General features: G+C 38.5%; 1 protein-coding gene and 1 long non-coding RNA gene across 5 annotated transcripts in view; one reads left to right on the top strand and one right to left on the bottom strand.

Moving 5' to 3' along the window:
• PACRG (parkin coregulated) overlaps positions 1-26,639 on the bottom strand; it is a 509,535-nt gene that overhangs the window by 206,348 nt on the left and 276,548 nt on the right. For all 4 annotated transcript variants that reach the window (XM_042987491.1, XM_042987492.1, XM_007097242.3 and 1 more), the window contains 2 exons: positions 22,211-22,382; positions 616-765 (listed from right to left, as the gene is read on the bottom strand). In XM_042987491.1, coding sequence (XP_042843425.1) covers positions 616-765; positions 22,211-22,382 — 322 coding nt within the window. The remainder of the gene's footprint in view (positions 1-615; positions 766-22,210; positions 22,383-26,639) is intronic.
• LOC122238808 overlaps positions 14,178-26,639 on the top strand; it is a 31,271-nt gene continuing 18,809 nt past the window's right edge. Inside the window, exons 1-2 of the long non-coding RNA XR_006217996.1 lie at positions 14,178-14,325; positions 14,468-14,708. This is a non-coding gene — a long non-coding RNA (uncharacterized LOC122238808). The remainder of the gene's footprint in view (positions 14,326-14,467; positions 14,709-26,639) is intronic.

Here is a 26,639-nt window from a genome sequence, read left to right as displayed (position 1 = left end):
CTTTGTTAGGGTAGAGCAGATTCATGTGAGCTCATCAGTGCTTTCCAAAGCTTATAGAATTATTAAAACAAATAAATGTATCAGTACACATGCATTTATAATCAGCACTCACCATCAACTAGATTATCTATTTTTCTATTTTTTTTTAGAAATGAGAGAACATATATTAAAACTTCCCAAGCCACATGTATCATATTTTAACGATATTGCTTTAAAAATTCATCTTAAGCCAATTAATAAAAACTGCAATTTTAACCGAGTATCTAAAGGTAGAATTACTACCAAGAGAAAGGACAAACTCAAAACCTACTAATGCAGTCACAAGACTATTAAAAAAACTTTACAATTTAATTATTGGAAGATTATAGAACTGCTTCAGTGCTTCTGTACTGAGTAAGTAAGCTGTACGTGTGAGGTGTAATAAATGAAATTGTTAATTTTACTGTTTCCCTAGGGAGTAGCAGGGGAAGAGTGGGAGTTACACTATTTAGATCTCCAAATGGATCTTGGTTTATAAGCAATAATAAATCCTAAATGTGTTGCTAATTAACTCTACTTCAAACCACTCCCTTTTTTTTAGGGCTTAAAAGACATTTGACTCCTGGGATCACTCACCATTCATATTCTTAAAGATGTTCAGGATGGGGAGGATTTGACGGTAATAGGGCACCAAAGCTTCACCCACCATCTCAGCTGACACAGCCAGATGTTGGAGGACTTTGAGGGTGATGCAAATGACCTGTCGGTTTCGAAGATTCAAGGCATCTATACGGTAGGAAAGGGAACAAGCCAAAAATAAAAAACATTAATTTCTACAATGTGAAGGTGAGTCGATTCATAGACCACGTCGTTGAAATGTACTCTGTTAGCTGGGTGAAACTTTATTATTAGAACTTTGAATGATGCACTGTAGCCTTTCATGTTATAAGCAAGATCTTGTTTGTGTGTTTTTTGTTCTTCCTGCTTGTGCTGATTCTTCACCAAGCCTAAGAAAGCTGCTCATCGTCCTTCACAGAAGAGGCTGGTGATGGACAGGTGGCATGGAAGATAAAAGATCAGTTAGTGTCGCTGGGGTTAAAGGGCTCCCATGAAGGTTGACAGACACATTTCTATGCAACAACCCTTTCCAGTTAACAACCGTGCGATTCTTAAAACCATTACCAGGAAACAAACATTTATTTGGGAAGGAAGGACTGGGTGTGGTACGTGTGAGTAGCAACTATCGGCCAGTTAACAAACACTGACAATGTTCCTCACAGAAGTGAACATCAAGTGACTATATTTAGACTCTTAAGAAAGCAGGAAAGAAAAGCAAAAATTTTAAAGCTCAGAACTTTCGAAAGAACCAACACTAAATCAGAGACCAAACAAATACACGATGGTTTTTAGAACAATTCTGAACGCACACTCTGAAAGCTGTACTGCAGAGACAGGATGGGAAAGTTACCTGTTATCCCCTCACACGCGGGGTCTGGAAGGTACCATTTGTTCTAGTGGGTAAGGCCGAGGACCAGGGGCCAGGACACTAATAACTGGCTGTATAAACTTGGCCAACTCCCCTACACTTTCATTCCTTGGTCATAGGAGCCTATTATCTACTTTCTAAAATGACCAAAAGTTCCCAGATTTAAGTAGAAAGCCTGTGTAAGGCATCTATTCTAGAAAGTCAGAGGGGGTGACTGATAAACTGTGATGCTCCCAGACTATTCCAAGAGAAAGTCAAAGGCTCTTATGCGTCACATGTTCTATCTTGTAAGGAGAAGATTGGCCGCAATTAAACTCTGTGCCATTTATGGAGGGACAAAGGAACCAGGCTACCAAAATGGATGACGCCACGGTCAATACACCTCTGATGCAGACGTGACATTATTCTTGAACTCCAGCTCACATTTCCAAAAGCCTGGATCTTCTAGCACCTCAAATTAAGTTTGTTCCAAAGACAAGTGGTCTCCATACTTTATATTTTTGTTCTGTTCCCCATACTGATAATGATACAACCAGATTCCTAGCCTCCAGGGTCAAAGTCTGTTTCTCATCCCTCACACTCCTCATGTTGTAGAGCCATCTTGTTCTGTTTTTGCAATGGCTCTTGAATTTGTGTCCTCATCCCATCCTCACCTCCTCTCCTCTGGTCCTGGGTCTCCATCCTCACCTCTAATCCTCTGGTTCTTGACCTAGGAACTCCTCTATTGGAGCACTGTCATGGCTCTTTCCAGACACCCCTTCTTTTCATCTTTCTCAAATGCCCCAACCTGTCTTTTCACACTGCTGCTGGATTAACCTTCCTAGAGCATATTTGGTCATCTCACTATCTGGTCAAAGAGTTCAGAATCTCTCCCTACCCCTTTTCCTACAAAATAAAGTACAAACTAGCCAGGCACAAGGATCACACCTGGAGTAAGTTTGAACCAAACTGAATTATCAATTAAAAATCCAAGAATACAAGGTATCATTGCCGTTTCCTCCGGAATTACTAGGAAGTTTAAAAAAGTCAGATGTGGAAACTTTATTGCCTCCAGCAATATAATGGGTATTGGGGCAATAACACCGTAGGATGGCCCCTAACATCTGGTATGGTACAGACTACACTATGGTTTGGTTTAAAAGGACAGACGTTCCTCAAGTTGTAATAGGGTTATGTCCCAATACATCCAGTTGAAAATGTTGCAAGTCAAAAATGCATTTAATACACGTACCCTCCTGAACATCATAGCTTAGTAGGCTAGGTTAATCATGCTCAGAACACTTATATTAGCCCACACTTGGGCAAAACCATCTAACACGAAGTCTATTTTATAATGAAGTGTTAGATTGAATATCTCATGTAATATATACCTTACTGAAAGTGAAAAACAGAATGGTTGTGTGGGTACAGAACTGTGAGTGTACTGGTTGTTTATCCTCACATGGCTGACGGAGAGCTGCGGCTCATTGCCACTGCCCAGAATCATAAGAGAATATTCTACCAGTAGCTCAGGAAGAGATCAAAATTCAAAATTCTGTTTCTACTGAAAGCCGATGGCTTTCCTACCATCTTAAAGTCAAAAAGTCCTAAATCAAACAATTTTTAGTTAAGGACTGTCTGTAAACACAATGTGATGAATGGAGAATGCTCAGCTTTAACTCAGGGAACGAATCTAAATATAACTATGGGATTTGATCGTATGATGGCTCATTACCACAGCATTTAGACACACTACAGGCCATTCCATATTCTGAAAACAACTAGAAATAGAAGGATATAATTTAGCCTAAAAGTTGTAGTAATAAGATATTCAAAGGCAAAGTGTCAGAGTACTATGGGAAGATAGAAAAGGAGAAGGGAAGGTACAGTATCTCACAGTCAGTAGTGGGGGGTTCTTTTTCTGGTTTTATGCAATCTAAAACTTGTTTTTTAGGTAAATGGGTACTGAACCCTGCCTACTGACCCAGTTCAGTTTAACAAAAGAGAACTAGGAACCTGGAGAAATGCTGAACATTCTTTCAAAAAGTCTGCCAATGAAGCTAAACATGTGTAGGTTCAGAACTTCATAGTGCTGTGTCATAGCTCATATAATAGTACCTAATATATACCAAATATTTGCATATTCCAGGAGTTAAGCAAAGCACTTTACATATATTAGTTTACTTAATCCTCATTCATCAAATACTTATTGAGAATGTGGATGTGCCAGTCACTGATTTAGGAACTGGAGATAGAGAAGTGAGTAAGACAGATATGGCACTCATTCACTTGCATCTTATAATATAGTATGGAAGAAGATAGTGAACAAATACTACAAGTTTGATGAATATTCATAAAAAGTTGGGTATTTAAACAGTGACTCAAAGTGGGCCTCCAGCCCAGTTGAGAGAAAGAAGACTGCGAGACCCAGGGACAGACTCTAGGGTTGAGTGGATGTTATTTAGGTGAAGAGTATTTATTCCAGAAGGGGAAAGACCATGCTAGAAAATGTCTCCTCTCCTCTTAGATAAAGGAGTCCTCCTTGTACAAGATAGACTCTAGCTCATAGGAATAAAGTTCTACTTAGCAATGTGGGAAAAAACTCCAGATATTTTAGAAACTGTCTTCTAAATAGTTTCATCATTGTGTACATATTTTCCTTAAGGTCATTTAGAAGTGGTAGGAAGAAGCATGTGGGTGTGTGTAGATATATATAAATGTAGCACTTTTTCTCAAGCTAAAAGATTCACTAGGTCCCATCTTGCCATATCAACCAAATGGAATCAGATGTTTAAGATCCTGGGTTTCTGCCTTTTCTCTCTACTCATCCGTACTTCCCACCCCTCTTCTTAAGACGAACTCATAGACACATCCAAATAAATGTTTTATAAACTGTTTAGTGGAGAAGGATTAGACATCAAAACAGAACCACATGCGTGTGTTGTGTTTTTCAAGTACAAAATAAATGTATAAATGAGTGCATACAACTCTCATTCCATTTTGGAGATTTTGTTCTTCACCAAGAAAGCCTTTCTGTTGACACTATGAAGTCACAAGTAAGAGAATCTATTAAAGATGTTAGAAGAGAGAGCTATCTGTGCATGGGTACAGCCCATGCTGTACAGCCCATGGACACCAGCCCATGGACACCAGCCCATCTGGTGACTGCAGAAAAGATTTTTGTAGCCATAGTGGTTACTGAATATTGGCTTATCACAGTGGTCTTCTTTTAGAATATGTATGTCAAAGCTTGCAATAACACAGCCGGGGATATGCTCATTTACTATCAATGTTAGAGTTTGCCATATAGAATATATTGCCTAAAGAGTAAAGTTTTTATATATATATGAGTAACAATAACATCAAACTGTTGTTGATTAAGTTTATGCCTGTATGTATAGATAACTGATCACTTGGAAATAAACTAATAGTGTCTTTCACCATGGATAGTAATAATAGCTATCAGGAAATAATTATTTCATCTTACTGCAACCTTGATTGAATTAACATGGTTGTGATACATGTTATTGGATGGACAATGGCTGACAAGTAATATGTATGAACCGTTACTCTTAATGGCATCTAAAATGGAACTGAATGACCAGGGAATAGTTCTAAAACCTCTGTAGTCACTGTGAAATAAAGGCAGTGTATGCACTATAAAAGACCCTTAACTTCATCCAGGAGGGATCTTTTTATGCTGCCCCTTTCCACTTCAGTTCCTCTGTTTTTCTTTCTCATTCTTGAGGAATTGAGATATACCATTAAGTTGGAAGTCTTTTTGTTCTTACTATCCCAATGGAATTAAATAAAAAAGACGGCTTTTTTTTAAACAAAGTTCTTTTTCTTTGAAAAAGTATGTTAACAGATATAAAGAATATGATTCTGTAGCTTGAAAGAGAAGGAATGTGTTTATTCTTGTGTTGATGGGCCTGAAAGCTATTGTCAAGACATAAGTGAGAACTTTGAACTCAAGATTTAAGATTTTGAAAAGGGTCTGACATGAGACATCCACTGACATTATAGATCAGCCAGTGGAACCTTTCTATTCAGAAAATTGGATTTCTATTGTACTGCTTACTGCCTTCAAGAATAATCAACAAGACAGAGCTCCCAGATATATAGAAATTGCTGAAGAATAAGGAAAAAAATAATTTAAAGTCAAAGTGGTAAAACTTATTCATCTTAGATGGTTATAAGTTACATGTATGATTTTTCTCAAGCATAAAATCTATTATTGCCATAGTCTGTGCAAAGTCTGAACATTTTCTACTATTAGATATGATTCACTACTGGGAAATCAGGAAAAACGGAAATATTTCTACTTCTTTTAAAACTGGAAACACCAAACAAAATGCAAAAGCCAACAATAAAATCTAAAAAAATATTTTTGACATATGCTATAAATGTTAATATCCTTGATATACAAATAGCTATCACAAACCAATAAAAGAATTTGCTAATTAAAAATGAGCAAAGAATATGCATAGATAATACACAAAATAATAAAACAAATAAATAATATTCCAGAATGTTCAACTTCGTTAGTAATCAAGATAAACACTACTTAATAATTTTGAGTATCATGTAACAAAAAGGTTTTGAAGAGTTAATACTCAGTGTGGACACAGGTTTGGGAAAAGAGGCACTCTCATAGATACCACATTACAAGCCATCACAACCTTTCTATAGCAATATAGTAGTTCCCCCCCCATCTGTGGGGGATATGTTCCAAGACCCCCCCGCCAGTAAATGCTTGAAATAGCAGATAGTACCACATATGCCATGTTTTTTTCTATATGTACATTCTTATCATAAAGTTTAATTTATAAATTTGATACAGTAAGAAATTAAAAATTATAACTAATAGAACAATTATAACAATATACCATAGTAAAAGTTATGTGAATGTGGTCTCTGTCCCTCTCTAAATATCTTATTGTACTATACTCACTCTTCTTGTGATGATGTGAGATGAGAAAATGCCTACATGATGAGATCGAGTGAGGTGAATGGCATAGGCATTGTGACACAGCGTTAGGCAACTACCGACCTTCTGACATATGCCAGAGGAGGATCATCTGTCTCTAGACCGCAGCTGACCACAGGAAACTGAAACCATGGAAAGCGAAACCATGAATACAAGTGCGTGTGTGGGGTGGGGGGGCAGGATGGGGCTACTGTATGCTTATAATTAACCCAGCAATTTCACTTCTGGGCATTTGGTCTAATGTATGCAACAGTGCAGAAAGAGTGATAGGGAAGGATGTGAAGGATAGTATTATTTATAACTAGAAACAATCCAATTGTTTCAAAAACAGTGGATTAAATAAAGTCAGGTGAACCTACATAATGGAAAATTATAGTTACTCAAGTCATCTAATAGAAAAATATTTTTTAAAAATAGGAAAGTGTTTATAAGATACAGGTGAATAAACAAGTAGCTTATAAAGCATATTTTTACTATGTTCTCATTGTGTAGAACAGAATTATATACTCCACTGCAGTAGAGATGATATTTTCCATAGGTGTATACAGACATAGGGTTTTATTCCATTAAAAAACATAATTTTTAATACTGCTTAAAAATGTCAGTATATTTTGCATATTTACCTAAAATATTATTCTTCATGGTCATAACTTTGCATATTTTAATATAGTGGAATATGGAACTCTCTCCTTATTCTTTCCCAGTATTTTCTTGATTACTCTTAACCATTTATATCTTGAGGCAAACTTTAACATAATTTGGTCAGGTTAAAAAACATGCTTGAGACTGATAATTTCAATAAAAATTTATTGAAATTTTTATTCAATAAATTTAGAGACTAATTTTGGGGGAAATTATCATCTTTACTACTGAATCTTTCCATTAAAAACATGTATCTCTTCAGTTTTCCTTGTTGTATTTAAGCTCCTCAGAAAAGCTTTATGATATTTTTCATTTAGATTCTGCATAATTTGTTAGGTTTACTCAAAGCAATTTTATACTTTGTTACCATTTGTCTAAGAGCATATTATCCCAAAATGCATTCTGAAAATTATTGAGAACACATACATAAAACATATTATTTTCATATATTTATTTACTGGCTAACTTACTGAATTCTCTTATTGGTTCTATTGTTTTTGAGTGAATTCAGTTGGTGTCTGTAAGTAATTATATTACCACAAACATTGCTAAATTGATCTTAGCTTTCTGATATTTATTTTTGGTCATATGACAGAGGCCAGGATTTCTGAAAGAAAATACAGTATTATAATGCTGAGGGCGGACATTTTAGTTTTTGGATCATTCTCATTTATTTTGATATCTTAAATGATTATTTTTATTATATAAAATGTGTACAATATAAAGGGTCATTTGACAATTTTTAAGTGTACAGTTCTGTGGCATTAATAACATTCACAATGTTGTGCAATTATCATCACTATCTATTCCCAAAACTTTTTCAAGTTTCTATTTCCAAACTCTATACCCATTCTGCAGAAACTCTCCAATCTTCTCCTCTCCAGGCCCTGGTGACCTCTCATCTACTTTCTGTCTCTAGGAATTTGCCTATTACAGATGTCTTCATGTATCTGAAGTAATTTTTTGAAGTTAAAATATTTTATAAATATTTAAGCTTGTTTGGCCTAATATATTACTTGAATTAGATTTAAATGGATATAAATTTTTCCGGTCAAGGGGTGCTAGTCATCTAATTCATTAATTTACAGAGTATAACGAATTCACAATGTGTTTTCAAACTAAGTGTAGGTTTCAAAATGGTAGAAATTTTTCCTCTTCCAAAACAGAACTCAATTTTCTCTTTCTTCCTCTGTCCCTCTCCCCTGTTCATGTGCACGTGTGCGCTCTCTCTCTCTCTCTCTCTCTCTCTCTCAAATAAAAAAAAAGGAAGAAAGGAGTACCTAGGTGACTCAGTCAGTTGAATGTTCTACTCTTGACTTCAGTTCAGGTCATGATCCTGGAGTCCTGGGATAGAGCCCTGCAATGGGTTCCATGCTCAGCATGGAGCCTGCTTAAGGCTCGCTCTCTCTCTCTCTCTCTTTCTCTCTCTCCCTTTGCCCCTCTCCCCAGCTCAAGCTCTCTCTCTAAAATAAAAAAAAAAACCAACTAATTAAAAGTAACAGAACTCAATTGCTAAATAAATATGATATGGCCGGATTTCTCATATTCCTGGATAATTAAGCATCAGAGACTTAGCTCAGCTATTATGAACATCCAGGAAGACTACAATAAGGGTTACAATTTTGTCTTTAATTCATCGTTTTCCAGTAAGCATTCTGTACATAAAAAGCATCAATTTTTCTCTATCCCATACAGAAAGGAATTATCTTTATTTTCTATCAAAGTTTTGTCATTACAAGTGATTAATTTTTTCACTTTTCAATTGGTAAGAATATATTATGACTTTAGGACCACAGCGCACAATTTAGTATTTGGTGAGAGCGTTTGGCTTTTCTTTCCCTTAAATACTTAAAGATAGAAAACAATGGTTTTAAAAATAAATGAAAGTATTCATTACTTAAATGGACTTAACAGTAGAGTCACTAGCATGATCAACCTTATACTCACAATTCTGCAGACGTAAAAGAAGCTGAATAATGACGTAATTCTGCGCACTGCACCTTCTTGCTGTGGCCAAGGTTGGCTCTGTGCCTGCTTTCACACATACTGAACACCTCCAATGGCGGCAAAGACTAAACTTCCCAATACCCTGCTTTGTCAGAAAGCAGTGCATGGTTTGGCTTTTTGCACCTTGCTCCCCTGCTGGCTCAGCTCAGCCTGAAGGAGCAGGTGACAGATGGAATTATGACCAAGGGAAGGTGTTGGCCAACGCTGACTCCATTCTCCGAATAAGACCAAGTCACAATCTGCTATGACAAGCAGGCACTACCTCTGAGAATTACTGTTACATTCCCCTCCACTGGTGGAGGGAGGGTTTCTAAATTCACCCAGCTTTAAGGCAGTGGAAGCAGCAGACTATAAGGAAGGACAAAACATACACAGGCTTTCCACAACACTGGCATGCTGAGAGCCATAGCACCAAACAGAAGGCAGATAAACATACCCATTTCTAAGGAGGAGCTGCCCTCTCCACCCCAAAGCAGGAATTTGCAGAGCTACCCCCTGCTGAGCTTGGCATCAATATCTGGTACAGTTCTGGGGTCGATTATTCAAGCAGATTATTTGAGAGCTCCCAAGCAACTAGCAGTGATCACTATGAGCCAGGGGGAGTTCTCTATAATATCAGGCCAAGCTTACTTCATGTACTCTTACCAAGGAGATCATAACAGGACTGTATCAGCGAGACTTCTGGCAAGACCTCCCTTGTTTTTCCCTTTTTGATTTTTGTTGTTGTTTTGTTTTAAAAAGAGAGAGAGAGAGTATGAGCAGGGAGAGGGGCAGAGGGAAAGAGAGAATCCCGAGCAGACTCCATGCTCAGCACAGAGACTGATGCCGGGCCCAGTCCTGAGGGATCATGACCTGAGCGGAAATCAAGAGTTGGAAGCCTAACCAACTGAGCCATACGGGTGCCCCTGGCAAGACCACCCTTCTAGGCAAGGTACAGGCAGGCATGGTTGAAGAATTAGGCTTTTTTTTTCTTTTTTCTTTCTTTTTTTTTTTTTTCTTGTGTGAACAATTGAATCCAAGCAATATGCCCTGATGATTTTGGTCCCACTGCAATACCATCAAGGTCTATACTTGATCTAATTCATTTTCCGTTTAACATTTTTATTATAACTTGGATGAGAGTTATAGAATGCAAATCTATTAACTTTTCAATGACCCAAAGTTAGGAAGTCTGCAGAGATCTGACCATGAAGGGCCACCATGAAGGTGAAAATAATAATTTGTTCTTACTATCATCTTGACTTGGCACTGTGCTAAACACTCTACTTATATGATTTGTTAATCCTTACATCATTTCTGGGCAGTAGGTTTTATAATCCCCTGGAGGAAATGAAATAATTAATTTGCCAAAACCATACAGCTAGTTAATCGCAAGCCGGAGTCTGCTTTGCATGAGCTCAAGGCCTGTGCTCAGAGTGGTTAGACCCAACTTCCTCCCAGCATCTCACCAAGTCCTGGTGGAAATGAAGCCAGACTTGGAACCTGTTCAGGAGAGAGGTTCAGAGCTGCACAGCAAACACAGACTTTAACATGGACTTTGGGCAATGAGACTAGATACCTGCTGGGTCCTGAGCTCAAGCAGCTTGTTCTTCAGGGTCATGGTGGAGCTTAGTTTTCTGGCATCTTCTGAGCCAGCAAGCAACACTCTGTAGTGGGACTATACTTCGACTAGAACTCAGCCCTATGTGGAAGGATGAAGACTTGCAGATGAAGTTTTAGCCTTGGCAAGTAAAAACTCTTGCCCTAATCAAGACAGACAATGATGATGGTGGTGATGATGATGGTGATGGTAACTATTATACTTACACTAGGTGCTCTGCTAAGAGCTTGAAATGTATTCACTCATTTAATCACTGAAATAACCCATAAGTTGGGTACCGTTCTTCTGCCAATTTCAAAAACTGAGCCCCAACATGGTTAACTTGTCTAAAAGCTGGTAAGTGGCAGAGTTAGGATTTTGACCAAATGGTCTGACTTCAGAGACTCTGCTCTTAACCATCACATGATATGGAAAATTGAGGACAGCCAATACATGATGAATTCAGTTTGAAAATGTACTATTTCTATTTTTAGCTCTTTATCCCTTTCATTCGACTGTGGGTTTTTTTTTGTTTGTTTTTTGGTTTTTGGTTTTTGGTATGGACGGCTATACGCTCCATTTCCATCACCTCTGCTACCTCTCTCATTTTTGTTTTCCATCTCTCTCATTCGTCTTCCCTACTCAAACAGGGCTGGGCCTAATTTCCACTCCGCATCACAGGTTCAGAAAGAATCTTTCCTCTGGTGAGTGACCAGCTAACTGTTCAAATATTTCTGGGGTTGTCTAACCCTTGCCTCAGAGAGCTATCACCCTGCATCTATGAACATGTTATTTCTGTACAGGAAATTTTGTAGAGTGACATCAGCTTTATATTATGACTTCTTAAATGGGGAATTAAAGATGGTAACTGACAGGTTCAGTGTGAGAGAAATGGGTAGAGAGGAAGGAGGAAAGAACGGTGACCATCCGAGAGTTGGGTATTATAATCCCACCATGATTGCTCGTATTCAACACAACACTTACCACTTGTTAGAAGCCTGCTTTCCACACAACCTCACATAATGATCACAACTCTCTGAGGTATGTATTAAATTCCTTATTTTGGAGATGCAGATTCATCTCATAAGCTCAACGAGTTGGACTAAATTGCACAAAATGGTACAGAGAGCAGCAGAAGCAAAGGCCATGTTCATGGCCTTTCCAGTGGCCATGCTAATTCTCGAAAAGGACAGAGGAAGGTGGTCTTTAGGAACAGCTACTGAAAGTTCACAAGATGGAGGTGACTTCCTCAGAAAATGGATGTTTTAAGCTATAAGATTCCAGATTCCGTTTCCCTCAATAGCTATGGGTTCTCATTTGGGAATCTGAATTGGTCAGTGTAAGTTAGGTTTGCTGCAGGAACGGGTTAACCCCAAAGTCTCACTGGCTTGGAAGAGAAAAGGAGAATCTCATATGCCCAGTAGACATCCAATTCAGGTTAACACTGGGCACAAAGAGAGATAGAGGGCCGTGCATTGTCTCCAAAAAGCTTAGTTTGGAGGGAGCACACACTTCTTCTATTCACAGCCCAACGGCAGTTAGCCCCATGGTTCTGCATAACTGTATAACAGAACTGCTAGGGGCCTGAGAGATATTTGGTGCTCAGTAAATGTATCTGACGTGGAGTTCATGTTCTTTGGGGAAACTGACCCTTCTCCTTTCCTCTAACCTGTACTATGGGCAGCTTGCATGACCTAGGTTAATCCAGGATATCCCATCCCCCTTGACCACAGTTCAAGGCTGAGCATGTGCCCCTCGATGGGATATTCACAGCGAATCTTTAACTTTTACTTTTTCTGGAGATTCAGGGACAATGACACTTTGTCTTTTTACAGGTGTAAATGAGTAAGCATGTAGTCCCAGGATCTACTGGGCACATTTGGAGGCTAAAAGGGAGCCAGCTTTAAATGACCTTGCATGAAACAAAGCAGAGGGTGACAATGGTGAGCCACCAGATCAAACCTTGCTGGGATTGAGACTCATCTCTGCGTTGTTCAGTTATGTAAATTATTAAGCAAACCTGACTGACAATTTGAATTTTTTTTTTTTGCATTTTGTAACCAAAATAATCCTAATGGACCCCTTTTCCATATTTTCAGAACAAATTAGCTATTTCTTTCTTAAATTAAAAATCATTACTTTTTTATGGTTATCACTTTAAAAATAATTTACCTTGAAAATTTCGATGTATATAAGTAAAAATTATTAGATCACAAATAAAGAATAATGCATTTCACTTGTGCTTGCTCCTTTCTAATTAAATACAATTCTCAAGACCATTTTTTGTGTTGTGATATGAACTCTCATGCTTTATCCTTAACTGGTATATTTTTTTCCCATTGAGTATTCTTTAACAAGAGTATTTTGCTTTGTCAAATGTTATTGTTGCTTGAATGTTAAGTGGCTTTGGCTGTGTCTGTGCATGTTTATCCTTTATAGCTGGGTGACCTCAACTCATTAGAGCTCTCCTAATGAGGCCACTGTCCTATGTGGTGTCTATTTGTAGATCTGTGATATTTCTGTAATTCTTCAGCTGCTGGAGTCACCTTGCCTTCTAGTAGACCATCTCACAAATGTACGTTACTACTCATAAACAAAAAGAATCACCCGAAAGAATGTAAGATGAATAAACAAAAAATTGATCTCTCCACTTAAATAATTTCCCTAGCCGATGCAAAGCATTATGTCATTATACTCTTTATTCGCTGCTTCATATTAGGGATTCTTACACAATAGTTTTCGTATTATATACGTTATGGTGGCAAGCCTAAATGGCCACTTCACAGTTTTGATTATGACACCTATACAAATTTTAGTGTGGACGGCAGTTATGTACCTGATTAAATTAATTTTGCCAATATTTTGATGTATCGACTATGTACTAGCAAGCCCATTAGATGCTGTTGGGAATATGTTACGTTCTAACATTATGTTCTAAGTGACCGCAAGAAAGGAAGATAGAAAGTTCTGTGGGGGAGGGAAGGTGGGGTGGGGAGAGGGCTGGAGTTTAGGGTAGGCAAGGAGAGGAGAAACAGAAGAGGTTCCATAGAACAATTCTATTAGAGCTGGGCTTTGAAGGTCTCTTACCATTGAGGCATTTGGGGATGGGAGAGTGGGCATTCTCAAAAGAAAGCAAAGGTACAGGATAAGAAGTTTTACAGCACATCTGCTTTGGCTATAGCACAGGGCATACAAAGGGAAGTGCAGTTGACCTTTGAACAACACGACTACATGGATCCACTTATATGCAGATTTTTTTCAATAAATACAGTACAGTACTATAAATATACTTTCTCTTCCTTATGATTTTCTTAACGACATTTCCCCTAGCTTACTTTATTGTAAGAATTCAGTATATAATACGCATAGCATACAAAATATGTGTTAATCACCTGTTTATGCTATCCCTAAGGCTCCCAGGCAACCATAGACTATTAATAGTTAAGTTTTGGGGGAGTCAAAAGTTTCTAGTGTTGAAAGACCTATGACTCTAAATTGAAATTTCCCAAGACAATGAATGAACACATAGCTGCATGAATGCATATCAACATGAAATTTGACATCACCATGTGGAGAGTATCCAGAAAGCTTTCAGAGATTGGGAGATAGAGGCCACAGGCAAATGACTGAAAACCCCAATGGCATCAAGATGTTCAAAGCAAGGTAAGAACTTGGGAGGCAACAGAGACGTGACCTCAAAATTCTGAATGGACATTATTTTCAACATAGCCAAACTAATAATCAAGTGTGATGGAAGGATTTCCAGATAATAAGGACTAAAACTACACCTTTCATACACTTCCAGGAAACTACTGGAACGTGTGCACTATAAAAATGATGAGGAAAACAAGACACACAGCTAGGGAAAAAGAGGGTAAACCTGAGAGAGGAGTAACAACGTCTCAGGTCACCAGATTGGAGCAGAAAGATGGAGGGTGGAAGGACCAAAGTCTCCAGAAAAAGAAAATTGATGGGTTACCTGATGTTCTGAACATTTGGAAAACAACATTCATTTGCTAGATCTTGAAGTGTTTGAAAAAAAAATAGTAAGTATATACAAATCAAGCAAACCACAGGAAAGACAATGATCACTGCTAAGAGAGACAGGCTGTCTAAGGAAAGATATGTAACCGTAGATGTGTGATTCGCAACAAACAAGACTGGTGTGATCACAGTAGTGTAACAGCCGATTATGGATCTGACCAAAATAGTGACATGACTATATCATAAAGATGGTGGGGGGAAGAAGATAAGCTTGTGGAAGAGAGTTAAATGTTTAGAAATTGAGATATAATTGACATACAATGTTCGTTTCAGGTGTACAGTGTAATGATTTGGTGATTATATAAATTGCAAAATGATCCCTACAACAAGCCTAATTAACATGTCACCACATATAGTTACAAACATTGTTTTCCTGTGATGAGTGCTTTTAACACCTACTGTCTTAGCAACTTTTAAATGCCAACACAATATTCTTAACTACAGTCACCATGCTGTACATAACATCCCCCATGACTTCTTTGTTTTACAACTGGAAGTGTGTACCTTTTGACCACTTTCACCCATTTCTCCCACCCCCAACACCCAACCTCTGGCAACCACCAATCTGTTCTTTGTATCTATGAACTTGTTTTTCGTTGTGTTTCGTTTTAGTTTCTTGAGATTGCACATATAAGTGAGATCATATGGTGTTTGTATTTCTCTGACTTATTTCATGTAGCATAATGCCCTTGAGGTCCACCCATGTCGTCCAAAAATTGTAAGATGTCCTCATTTTTTTTATGGCTGAGTAACATCCCATAATATATATACCACAGTTTCTTTATCTGTTTACCTATCAACGGGCACTTAGGTTGTTTCCATATCTGGCCATTGTAAATAATGCCGCAGTGAACATGGAGGTACACATACCTTTTTGAGTTAGTGTTTTTGTTTCTTCGGATAAATACACAGAAGTAGAATTGCGAGATCATATGTTAGTTCTTTTTTACATTTTTTGAGGAACCTCCATACTGTTTTCCACAGTGGCGGCACCATTTTATACTCCCACTAACAGTGCAAGAGGGTTGTGCTTTTCTCCATATCCTCGCCAACACCTGTTGTCTCTTGTCTTTTTGATAGCCGTCATTCTAACAGATGTGAGGTGACAGCTCATTGTGGTTTTGATTTGTATTTCCCTGATGTTAAGTGATGTTGAGCATCTTTTCATGTGCCTGTCGGCCATCTGTATGTCTTCTTTGGAAAAATGTCTATTCAAATCATCTGGCCATTTTTAAAAATTGGATCTGTTTTTTGTTATTGAGTTGTATGAGTTCTTTATATATTTTGGATATTAACCCTTTATCAGATACATGATTTGCAAATATTTTCTTTCATTCGGGAGGTTGCCTTTTCATTGTATTTATTTGGCTTTTGTTGTGAGAGCTAGCTTCTGATCATTACTTGGTAACTGGCAGTCCCACTAAAATCATATGGTTGGGAACAATCAGACAGTGGGGACAATCTCTCAAGGAAGTTCCCAGACCAAGACATATTTTTTTTTGTGATTAATAACTATTTCTCTCATTTATCTGTAGTCATAACAGACTATTTGGGTTTCCTTTTGTCATCCTACTTTTTTCATTTTTTACATGCTACCTTGGCTTTTTTTAAGTTATTGCCTTAGCTTCATTTTTCATTTTTCTTTCCCTAGTACTTCATATGATAACCACCTATTTTAGCCCACTAGTGATTCCTTTTAAGGCCTAAAAACTTGAAGTCATATTTTTCTAATTATTCATAGCATGAATGAAGCAACAGCTCTCGATTTCCTAAATGTAAGATGGAAAATGATCATTCATCTGTTTCCACCAACTCATCCCTTACCTTGTTCTCATTCCCGGCATCTTCTGGGAGGATCTGGTGTGTCAAGCGTAATCTTGGCCCTGGTCAGCTTTGCCCTGACCCTGCAGCAGCAGCAGACACTGGGGGCTTGTTAGAAATCCAGTTCTCAGATCCATCTCACAGCTGCTGTGTGGAACCTGCATTTCACCGGGTCTGCAGGTGATTCCTATGCATGCTGAGGTTGGGGACATGGCGCTCTAGAGGCAGGCTGTCCCCTTGGATTGGCAAGATCACAAATCTTTGAGCTGAAGGTCAGACAGTGGAGGACCAGTATCATATTGTCTCTCAGTCAAGAGGTTTACTCTTCTTCCAGAGGGAAATTTAGGTAGCTGTTTTTTTTTTTTTTAAACATGATGCCAAGGCTCATGCTAATTACATCTTTACCTAGAACATTTTTATCAATATAAACTGATCCTCTTTATACACGTGAAACTTTTTTATATTAAATTCTACTTTTCTACAATTAAAATAACTGCTCTTCCCTTCTGTTTTCCCTATTTGTCCCAATATATCTTTTATTTTTACATATTTTTAATTTTTAAAAATTATGTAATTTATTTTTTAAATTTACATCCAAGTTAGTTAGCATATAGTGCAACAATGATTTCAGGAGTAGATTCCTTAGTGCCCCTTACCCATTTAGCCCATCCCCCCTCCCACAACCCCTCCAGCAGCCCTCTGTTCTCCATATTTAAGAGTCTCTTAAGTTTTTGTCCTCCTCTCTGTTTTTATATTATTTTTGCTTCCCTTCCTTTAAAGTCCTCATATGAGTGAAGTCATATGATATTTGTCCTTCTCTGACTAATTTCGCTTAGCATAATACCCTCTGGTTCCATCCATGTAGTTGCAAAAGGCAAGATTTCATTCTTTTTGATTGCCGAGTAATATCCAATATATATACATATATATATATATATATATATATATATATATATATATATATATATATTTACATATATATACCACATCTTCTTTATCCATTTATCCATCGATGGACATTTGGGCTCTGTCCATACTCTGGCTATTGTTGATAGTGCTGCTATAAACATTGGGGTACATGTGTCACTTCGAATCAGCATACCTGTATCCCGTGGATAAATGCCTAGTAGTGCAATTGCTGGGTCGTAGGCTAGTTCTATTTTTAGTTTTTTGAGGAACCTCCATACTGTTTCCCAGAGTGGCTGCACCAGTTATTTTTAAACTCTTTAAGTATTATTTAGTTTTATATACACAGAGAAAGTTTATATTCGGTTTATTCCCCACAAACCAATTGGAAAGTCAATTGTCACAGCTAATATCTTTGACTTCATGTTTTTCACCTTATTTTGTGCTTTTGACTCATGGCACTTCCTTGCTCTCTACTCAGTGTTTGTCATTTTAACATGTATGTTCTGTTTTGACCACTTCCATCTTTCCCATTGATTTTGAAGGCTTAGACCCAAGTTTCCTGGCCTTTTATACACATTAACTCCAAAATGATTACTTGAGATTTCATGCAGTTTTCAAATTCTTTTCCATCAACTATTTAAACTGAACTTGAGATTCAGTGGCTCTTAATTCACACTATGACATCCTCATTTTGGGGTTCTTAACTTTGCTTTACTTTCTGAGAGTTAAAGCATATTGTCAGTAACTTCTTGTACGACAGGCAAGTGGACATTATGCTTATAAGTCTTTTTCCCCTCAAATGTTCATGCAGTTTGTTATATACATCATGTCTTTTGCTCATGTGAACTGGATGAAATGTACTCAAGGTGTTTCTCTTCTGATTCTCATTGTTGTCTCAGATTAATGTTGGAAAAATTCTTAGCCCCGGTTATTTTTATTTCTTTGTTGTGCAGCCTTTTTCCCTGTCTAAATGTTTGAAGGGCTTTTCTTCATGTTATAATCTAAGCTTTTTGACTAAATGTGCCTAGATATGGGTCTCTCTTTATTCATTGTCTTTAGACTGCAACGAGCTTTTTCTACCTGCAAAATAAGGGGTATTTTCTATCTCAGAAAAAATGTCTTTCAATCACCTTTGCCATTATCATTTCTACTCCCATTGTTTTGATGTTTCCTCTTGGGACTCCCTATAACTGTTAGCTCCTGTTTATGTCTCTGTTCTCCATTTTATATTCTTTCTCACCTTATTTTTATCTCGTCTTTTCTGAGAGAGCGTCCTAAGGTGGTGGCCTCCATTGACAATTCGGTGCCGCGCAAATGATGATCATTCCCGATGCCGCTGTGCAGATGTGATCTTTAGTCTCTTGACTAAAGAGTCTTTGTCTGAGTCTGAGTCTTGACTCCGAGTCTTTTGTGCTCTATCATCTTTAGTCTCCCTGTCTCGCTCAGCATTGGTTTATTTTCATTTCAGTCTTGTCTCCTCTTGTGGGTTTCCGCCTGTCTCCTAGAGGCCACATCTTCCTGCATCCTGAGGATGTCATACAACTTTCTACAGGTTTCTTCTGGATCCTACACTAAATGTCACTGAGGTATTCTTTTTCTGTCACTGTTCCAGATATTTCCTTCTTGTGTGAAGCAGCGTTTTATGAATGGCGCCATGTGGCGGTGTTATTGTTATTGTTCTTGCTTCTACTGAAGAGAGAGATTCCCACAATCAGCATTTGTGGTTGCTCTCGGCACCTCTTCATCCTCCTGGACACCAGTGGAATCCCCTTCTGAGTTTAATATGCAAAGTTTCTAGAGGTTCCTCCCTGGAATTGTTCTGCTGTATTTTGATGGATTTATGTTTTCCTAATTGGATGGAGTAAATAGAAATCTACAGCCTGAATCTACAGTTCAGGTTGCTGAGAGAGTTCATCTCATCCTTGACTACAAAGTTTTCTGGTTGCTCTCAGCAATCAGTGCTCCCTTGCCAACCCTGACTACTTTATACTGGTACTTTCTTGGAGTTTCTGACCTAGAATAACCCAAAAAGTGGGAGGTAAGGGGAACAACTGTAAAGCAGCATAAATGGAATGAGGTGTTAGGTGTGTGCTCTTCTGGTTATTACTGAATGACCCCACTTGGGGTCTTGAACAAAAGATAGAATGAGACAGAAAAGGGTCTTCTTACCTGTTTTCACATTAGAAAGTCTAGAGTCATTGAATGTATCTAATTTTTTTTTTGTATTGGTGTGACGAGCCTTGTAATTAACTGAAATCAACCCCAGATTCTAGAAGTAGATAGGAAGCCCATTCCCCTTCTTACCCTTGCTGGGAGTTTTTATATTTTGCTTTACTACTAGAGGTATTAGTTAGAATTCAAGAAAAACTATTCAAAAACTGCCAGCTGGTGATGGTGACATTAATTTTTGCCCCTGGAGAGAGCCAAAATCATTCTAATATTACAGCTTGAAAGTAAGGCACACACCCCTATTAACGTGCTATGCCAATTATGTGTATCAGCCTGCTTCTAGATCAGTTAGCCTCATTCCAGAATTCACCTGAAAGATTTAGTTTTTTGCACGTAATATTTTTCACACTGTGATGGAACTGTGCATGATCTTACATAATCAGTATTCCTTCCCGAGGGGAAAAAAAATTGGCTTTCAGTGATGTAAACAGATGGAGTAGTAAGCCAAGGTAGATTCAGGATCAGTATATAATAGCAGAAGCCCAGGAAGAAAAGCAACGATATCTACCAGAATAAATTTTCATTGCCTCTAGAACCTTGAATTACCAAATTCATATATAGTTAATTTTACCTGACAAAACACGTTTACAGAGTTCTTAATAATGTTTTCACTTGTGAGCAAATTACCTCTAGGATGTGCATACTGTGAATTTTGTCCTTAGAACACATCACTTCTCTCTTAACTCGTTTAAACATCTCTAAAATACAGATCAAACAAAACTGAAAATCAATTCACCTTGGTCTGCAATGCTCTGCTTTGGTATGTTTTAATCGTAAACAGTATATCAAAATATTACTTAGAAACCCTCTTTCTGCCCATCAGTGTTTTTAAAGGAGATATGAGCAAAAAGTCCCGAGAAGACAGTGGTTCTAATAAGATCAATTTCTTTTAAAGAAAAGAACAGACTTCCAGATGTTGCTGGTATTCTGCTGGGGGCAGGAGGTGAAGGATCGTGTACTGTAAAGATAGGTTCTGGGGAGAATGTTCTAAAACTTGTGCATCATTCTTTAGAAAATGTAGCATTTCAGCTAGAATTTAACATGTTCAAAAACTGTGAGCTGTTAGAATAAATCACATTTGGAAAAGGTTTTACTGTAACTCAGTGTTATATATCCTTCCTGAAGGACTTCAAAGATCAGCCCTTCACTCTGCTGATGCACAAAGGGAAAGGAAAATGGTTTTAAAGTGTGGTTTCTCTCTCCATATTACTTTTCACAGCAGGTCGCCTGTCCTTTCACCTGGTTTTACTTCTGTGTCTTGGTGGAGATCTGGAGTGGTCAGTTACAGATCTCTGACAAAAAAAAATCTCAAAAACATGAGAGGAAGTTTCGGGGTTGATTCACTTTCAACAGTGACAGCAGGACTGCCCCAAACCTGGAATTCTAATGAGGCCTAATTCAAATCAATAAAAAGGTCACCATGGATAAGATTACATGAGCCAGGCTGTGGGACATGACCCAACGTTGAACCATTTAGTTCTTGTTTTGGTCAAAGCACATGACAAGGGCACCTATGAGACAGTGAGGGTGGGGTTCCCCCAGAGGCTAGGAGACTAAGCAGGTGACCTGTCAATCATCCCAGGAAGTCCTTCATCCTGGACTAGGGAACAAGGCAGAGCTGCCTAGGGCAGTTGTGGCTGGGAAACGGTGGGATACCCCTGCCCAGGAGGCGCTCAGCACCACCCCTCTGCTTTCTATCTGCAGCAGCAGTGTAGACGGGCAACCGGTGCACACACAACCGGGGCATGATGGTGGATGGTGGCCCAGACCTGGCCATTCAGACTTGAGAGGCCGGCTGTCCCCTCCTGGAGTCTCATCCCAATACGATGGCTCCATTATAAGGGCCAACAGCAGCTGTGAAGCAACATGAGGACAACTTGGGCCTTGTTTGGGAGCCATTACAGGCCATCCCATGAGTGCAAATCTGAGAAACGCTTTGGGAGAGGGTTTTCTTCAGCCAGCTCGTCCAAAGGGACTCATATCTGGAGAATGTGGCCATAGAAAGAAAGCATTTCATTCTATAAACAAAGAGATGATGTCAATGACAGGGTTACTCTAGAGTTTCCCTATATTACAGATAAAAAAATTCAAATATTTAGTAATAGTAATTCTCCATTCCAGACTTTTTTTCCTTAAAATTACGAATCCTACTACCTAAAAGATACTAAACGTGATTGGGTTTATATTGTAATTTAAAAATTAGGGATGTCATTTTAAAAGAACTTGGAAGTCAGTGGTAGCGTTTAATACAAAGACACATACTTGACTTCTGCATGTGTAAATTAATCTTAATGCTTGTGTCATTACTGGGGAGCAGCTTAAGTTGGCATAAACCCCATGCAATTTATTTATGTGGTTAGTCTTCGGTGCAGGATCAATGATGGGACATAGTAGATTTGGGATGTCTGGCCCTGTAAGTCAATTTATAAAATTCCCGCAAAACCTGGGGAAAGCGTCAGCCTGTTGTGTTTTATTGTTTAATTAGCAAGTTGTCAAAAAGCGGCACCTTATAAGCTGAATGATGCTTTTTCATCTGTTCACTTACTTTTTATCGGGATAATGAGCTGTGGAATGACAGGAAGAATCTTGTTCCCCCCGTGTTCCAGCATGTCGTGGATTCCTTGCCGGGCAAAAAACTCGTAGGGAAATGTCATTTCACAGAGCCCCTCAAAAAACAGAGGCAAATAATGATGGTAATCCAGCTTCTCAATTTCTACCTGAAAGGAGAGAGAAGAAATGCCATGTGAAGACAACACTGGGGCGAAGCGTGGCCGGACCAGCTATGAAGCTGTCAACCAACTCAGGGGAAGCACATTCTCCAGGACTTTGGGAACATTTTACAAAGCAACTCGTCTCACAACCTGAAGTACGTCATCATGTCTTTATTCTATTAGCAATGGGGTTACAATCACCGCCCTTTCAATTTCAAGAGATTAAAACAATAATAATCGACACTGGGAGCATTTGTTTTGGGGATCTTCGTTAATATTTCACTCTTTGGCACAAACGCAATACTGAAAAGGATTCAAGGAGTCTATCGTGCGTATGTTGAAACATATATGTGAAAATAAAATGAAAAAAAAAAACAGTTGAAAAGAGATTAGCATCTGAATTTCTAACAAGACCTAATAGGGACTGCACATTAATATATTCTTGTGAAATGTGTCTTTTCGGGGCCTGGCAAGTATGCGAATGAGGAATCAAATATGATTGCGAGAATGTTCCCTGGAACCTGCATGACAAGTGGAATCTTGGTCCTATCAAGACAGCTCAAAATCAAAATACCGCAGTCTCTCTCACCTGCCTCATCTGGGAACAGAGATATATCACTTTTTCCATTGCTACATTTTTCACCCTCAATGATGCCTCTGTGCCTCCTTGTCCCGACCTTTGCAGTAATATGCAGCACCAATGGGGGATAGAAACAAAAATTCTGGGGTTGAGAAAAGACATGATGTGTTGGGAGCTGCAGGGAATTTGTTCTCGCCCAGGCCCTTCCCTGTCTGCAGTATCCATGACCTGGCTTGCTACCTGCAAGGTGACAGAAGTGATGGTGATATCATGGATGGAAAGAAGCCAGCAGACTCAGACTGCTTTACAGAGCAAAGGGTGCAGCATTTCCAGTAAGAGGTGCACACTTGCCATGGCTTCAAGTCCTTACGAATGCACGCAGCTTCCAATGATCACCTTATAAGCAAATGAGGAGCTCATCAAGACCTTAGAGCAACCGCCTTTTCCATGAGGAGGTTTTTATACCCTCCAGCTCTCTCCCAGGTTTCTGGAGTCTCCAGCCACACACCTGCCTGTCCGTGGGTATGAGTAACTGGTAACCCTCCCACCACATTTCCAAGTGTCTACGGTAGGTCTCGGTGAATCAAATGTCCTGCAGTTTCCCAAGTGGGAGGTTTGTCTCCAGTCTGCTCATGGACCACCCAGCCAACTGGGGAAATAGGGGGTTAGGAGTTCAATGTTTAGCTGTTCTCTCGGAATTGACCTTGGAAAATGAATCCCACAGGGAGGTTTATACAGACATCAATTTTATTTTATATTCCTTGTATATTCATCGAATTTACTTTATTCACACTAAAATTTTGTGGAACATATATCTAACGCCAACCTTCTCAAGGGTTTTTGTGTATTTGAAGACATTTTAGAACACTATTTTGTACAATTAAAAAAAATACTGCTACGCCATTCAGCCTCTAAAAGGTACAATGTTATTGTCTATAATTTTACATTGTAGCCTAAGTTCTTAATAATATGTTATCTGTACTATATTTTTTCTATATTGTTGATGTTTTTCTAATTCTCTTTCTTTTAGCTCATTGTCACATGTACATATGTCTCCTGTAAATAGCAAATTATTAAATTTTGTACTTTAACGTTATCTAAGGCTTTTTATTTATTTTAATACATTAAGCCATTCACATTTATCGCTATGTCTGGTTTTATTTCTGTCTCTTCCTTTTTGGTCCCTGGTTGTTGTCTTACATCTACTTTCCCTTTCTCTTTTGCAGCTTTATTAAAATGTAGATTTTTTTCTCACTTTTTTCTGTAATGATGTGAAAGATAAGACACCCTGTTTAAATATTTTATTGTGGCTACCTCATGTCTTTCTCAAACATTTTAAAACAAACTTTCATCACTTAGAGAAGCAAATTAAAAATCTCCTACTAAGATTGCTGACATGCCATTTTCCCCCTTGGAATTCTGTTGCTATGTTTCTTTGTATTGTTTGGGGCCACGATACCAACACCATCAACAACATCAGTTCATTTGATCCTTATAACAACTCTAAGAGGTAACAATTATCAGTATCTCAATTTTCAATATGGAGAACTGAGGCACTAAGAGGTTCAATAACTTGCCTAAGGTCTGCAGCTAGTAAGAGAGGTTGCTGGGATCTGAACCCAGACTCTCTGGCTGCAGGACATGACACTACTTCTTAGACTCTGTTGTTAGGCATAATTATAATCTCCTGGTGACCATTCCATTTATCCTCATGTCTCCATCCCTTTATCATTACTAATGCAGGCTGTCTCAGTCTACTCAAACACTAATATTGCCATAACTAATATCGCCATGGTTTGTCTACTGTATCTTTTTCCCCTTCCTTCCTTCCTTCCTTCCTTCCTTCCTTCCTTCCTTCCTTCCTCCTTCCATCCTTCCCCTGGCATTATGTTTTCACAGTATCTTTTCTGAGTAGCTTAAAGCTGCATTTGTTTTTTTTCCTTCCTTCCCATTTCACAATATGTCTTAATAAATATTGAGCACACACTATTCTTATTCTCAGATGTTTTGAAAAGAAGGAAAGAAAAACAATGGAAGAAAGAATAAAGGAGAGAGAGAGAAAAAAAAAGAAGCAGCAATTGAGGGGCAGCAAAATTGAATGGAAGACTGAGGGAGAGAAGTTGAGAAAGAAAAGATTACCTCTAGATCTGTAACTACAAGCTCATTGACCATAGCCGTTCATTTCTACCAGAAATCCTTTTCCCGTGAGTTCTTCTGACCCATTTGACAATTATTTGGTATATCTGATATCATTGTAGATCTGTTGCCTTAATGGAATAACAACTTGTCAGTATATTTTGAGGTCACAAACTACTTGAAATAGTATAGATTATTTCTCTGTTTGCTATAGGGCGACTTTTCTTGTACATAACTTTTTTACTACTTGAATATCTTCTAGGGTTCCTCTTTTTATTATAATATTGTTTTGGGTGAAGAATGTGGCCTAGGCCTTGGTAAATCCTCTGACATTCCATTTACAATCAGGAGATATCATGTGTGTTTTGTTTAATGATATATCTGACTTCTCTCTGATGTACTTTTCTTTTTTTGTAAAGCTCCTGCCAGCTACGCATCGTTTTCATTTGTCCGTGGTAAAGTTGTCTATGCTTCTTCACTCCTGTTCTCTCTCCAGCCCACCTGTCTACCATTCATTCCACTGCAGGTGCATCTTCCCAGGTCGCCAGTGACCTTCACTTTGTCTAATCCTCAAGTCTCTTTTCTGTTCTCATTATGTGACACACTTGGCCCTGGGCCTCCTGACCCCACACCCCCAGCATTAGGGGCCGTCCTTGATTTCCTTCCTTCAAGTCAGGTGTTCAGTCCATCATTTTCCAATTGATTACATCTCCAAGAAAATTCTGATTTCATTTCCTTTCCCGCCATTTTGCATATATCCTGCTTAGTCTAAGCCATCAGCTTGCGGCAACCAATAATGTCCTTGTCTCCACTTTTGCCTTCCCGTTTCCATTCTCCATACTCTTGGGTCCTGATCTGTGGTTGCTCCTGACTCAAGTTTCAACAGGGCCTCCCTGATCCGTCCCCAGGTCCTGTTGCATCATACCATCCTTCTGCAACACTATTCTCTGGAACCACTGGTGCCTTTTGTTCTCTGACCAGACTAGCCTCACTTGTTCCTCCTTAGACACTATCTTTGAAAGCCCTGCTCCCCTTCTCTCCAGACCTCTGGGGTGTTGGCAACGCCTCGTATCTAGATTTCAGTTCAGTAAGACCCTCTTATCACTGCCGACCAACCCCGTTTGATTTGCTAGGTACACTTTATCATGTACTCATTGCAGCTTTTTAAGTTCTGTTGTTTAAGTTCTGTCATTGCCCGAAAAGGTGTTTGAAAGGCACATAACAGGTGAATACTCAAGAAGCACGTGTTGAATTTCAATTCCGACCTTTCGAATCTGTCCTCTGTGCTAACCCTTCGAGAGGATACTCAGTTAAGGGAACAATGGCCAGATGGTGAATGGCCATCTCTAGAGCCAAGACTGAGGACCGCAGCAAAGTGCACAGAGGGCCTGGTGTTGATCACTGGACTTGTAGCATGATGGGGCCTGTAGGTTTCTATAGATTTAAATTTTCTACAATGTTATGTATTCTACAAATAAAATGCTATGTTTCCTCCATTGGGATTGCAATGATTATTTACATTTCAGGAATTTTATGAGTGTTTTAAT

The sequence above is a fragment of the Panthera tigris genome, chromosome B2 (genome assembly GCF_018350195.1).
Source record: "Panthera tigris isolate Pti1 chromosome B2, P.tigris_Pti1_mat1.1, whole genome shotgun sequence".
NCBI lineage: Eukaryota > Metazoa > Chordata > Mammalia > Carnivora > Felidae > Panthera > Panthera tigris.
This window is presented reverse-complemented; position numbering and strand designations above follow the sequence as displayed.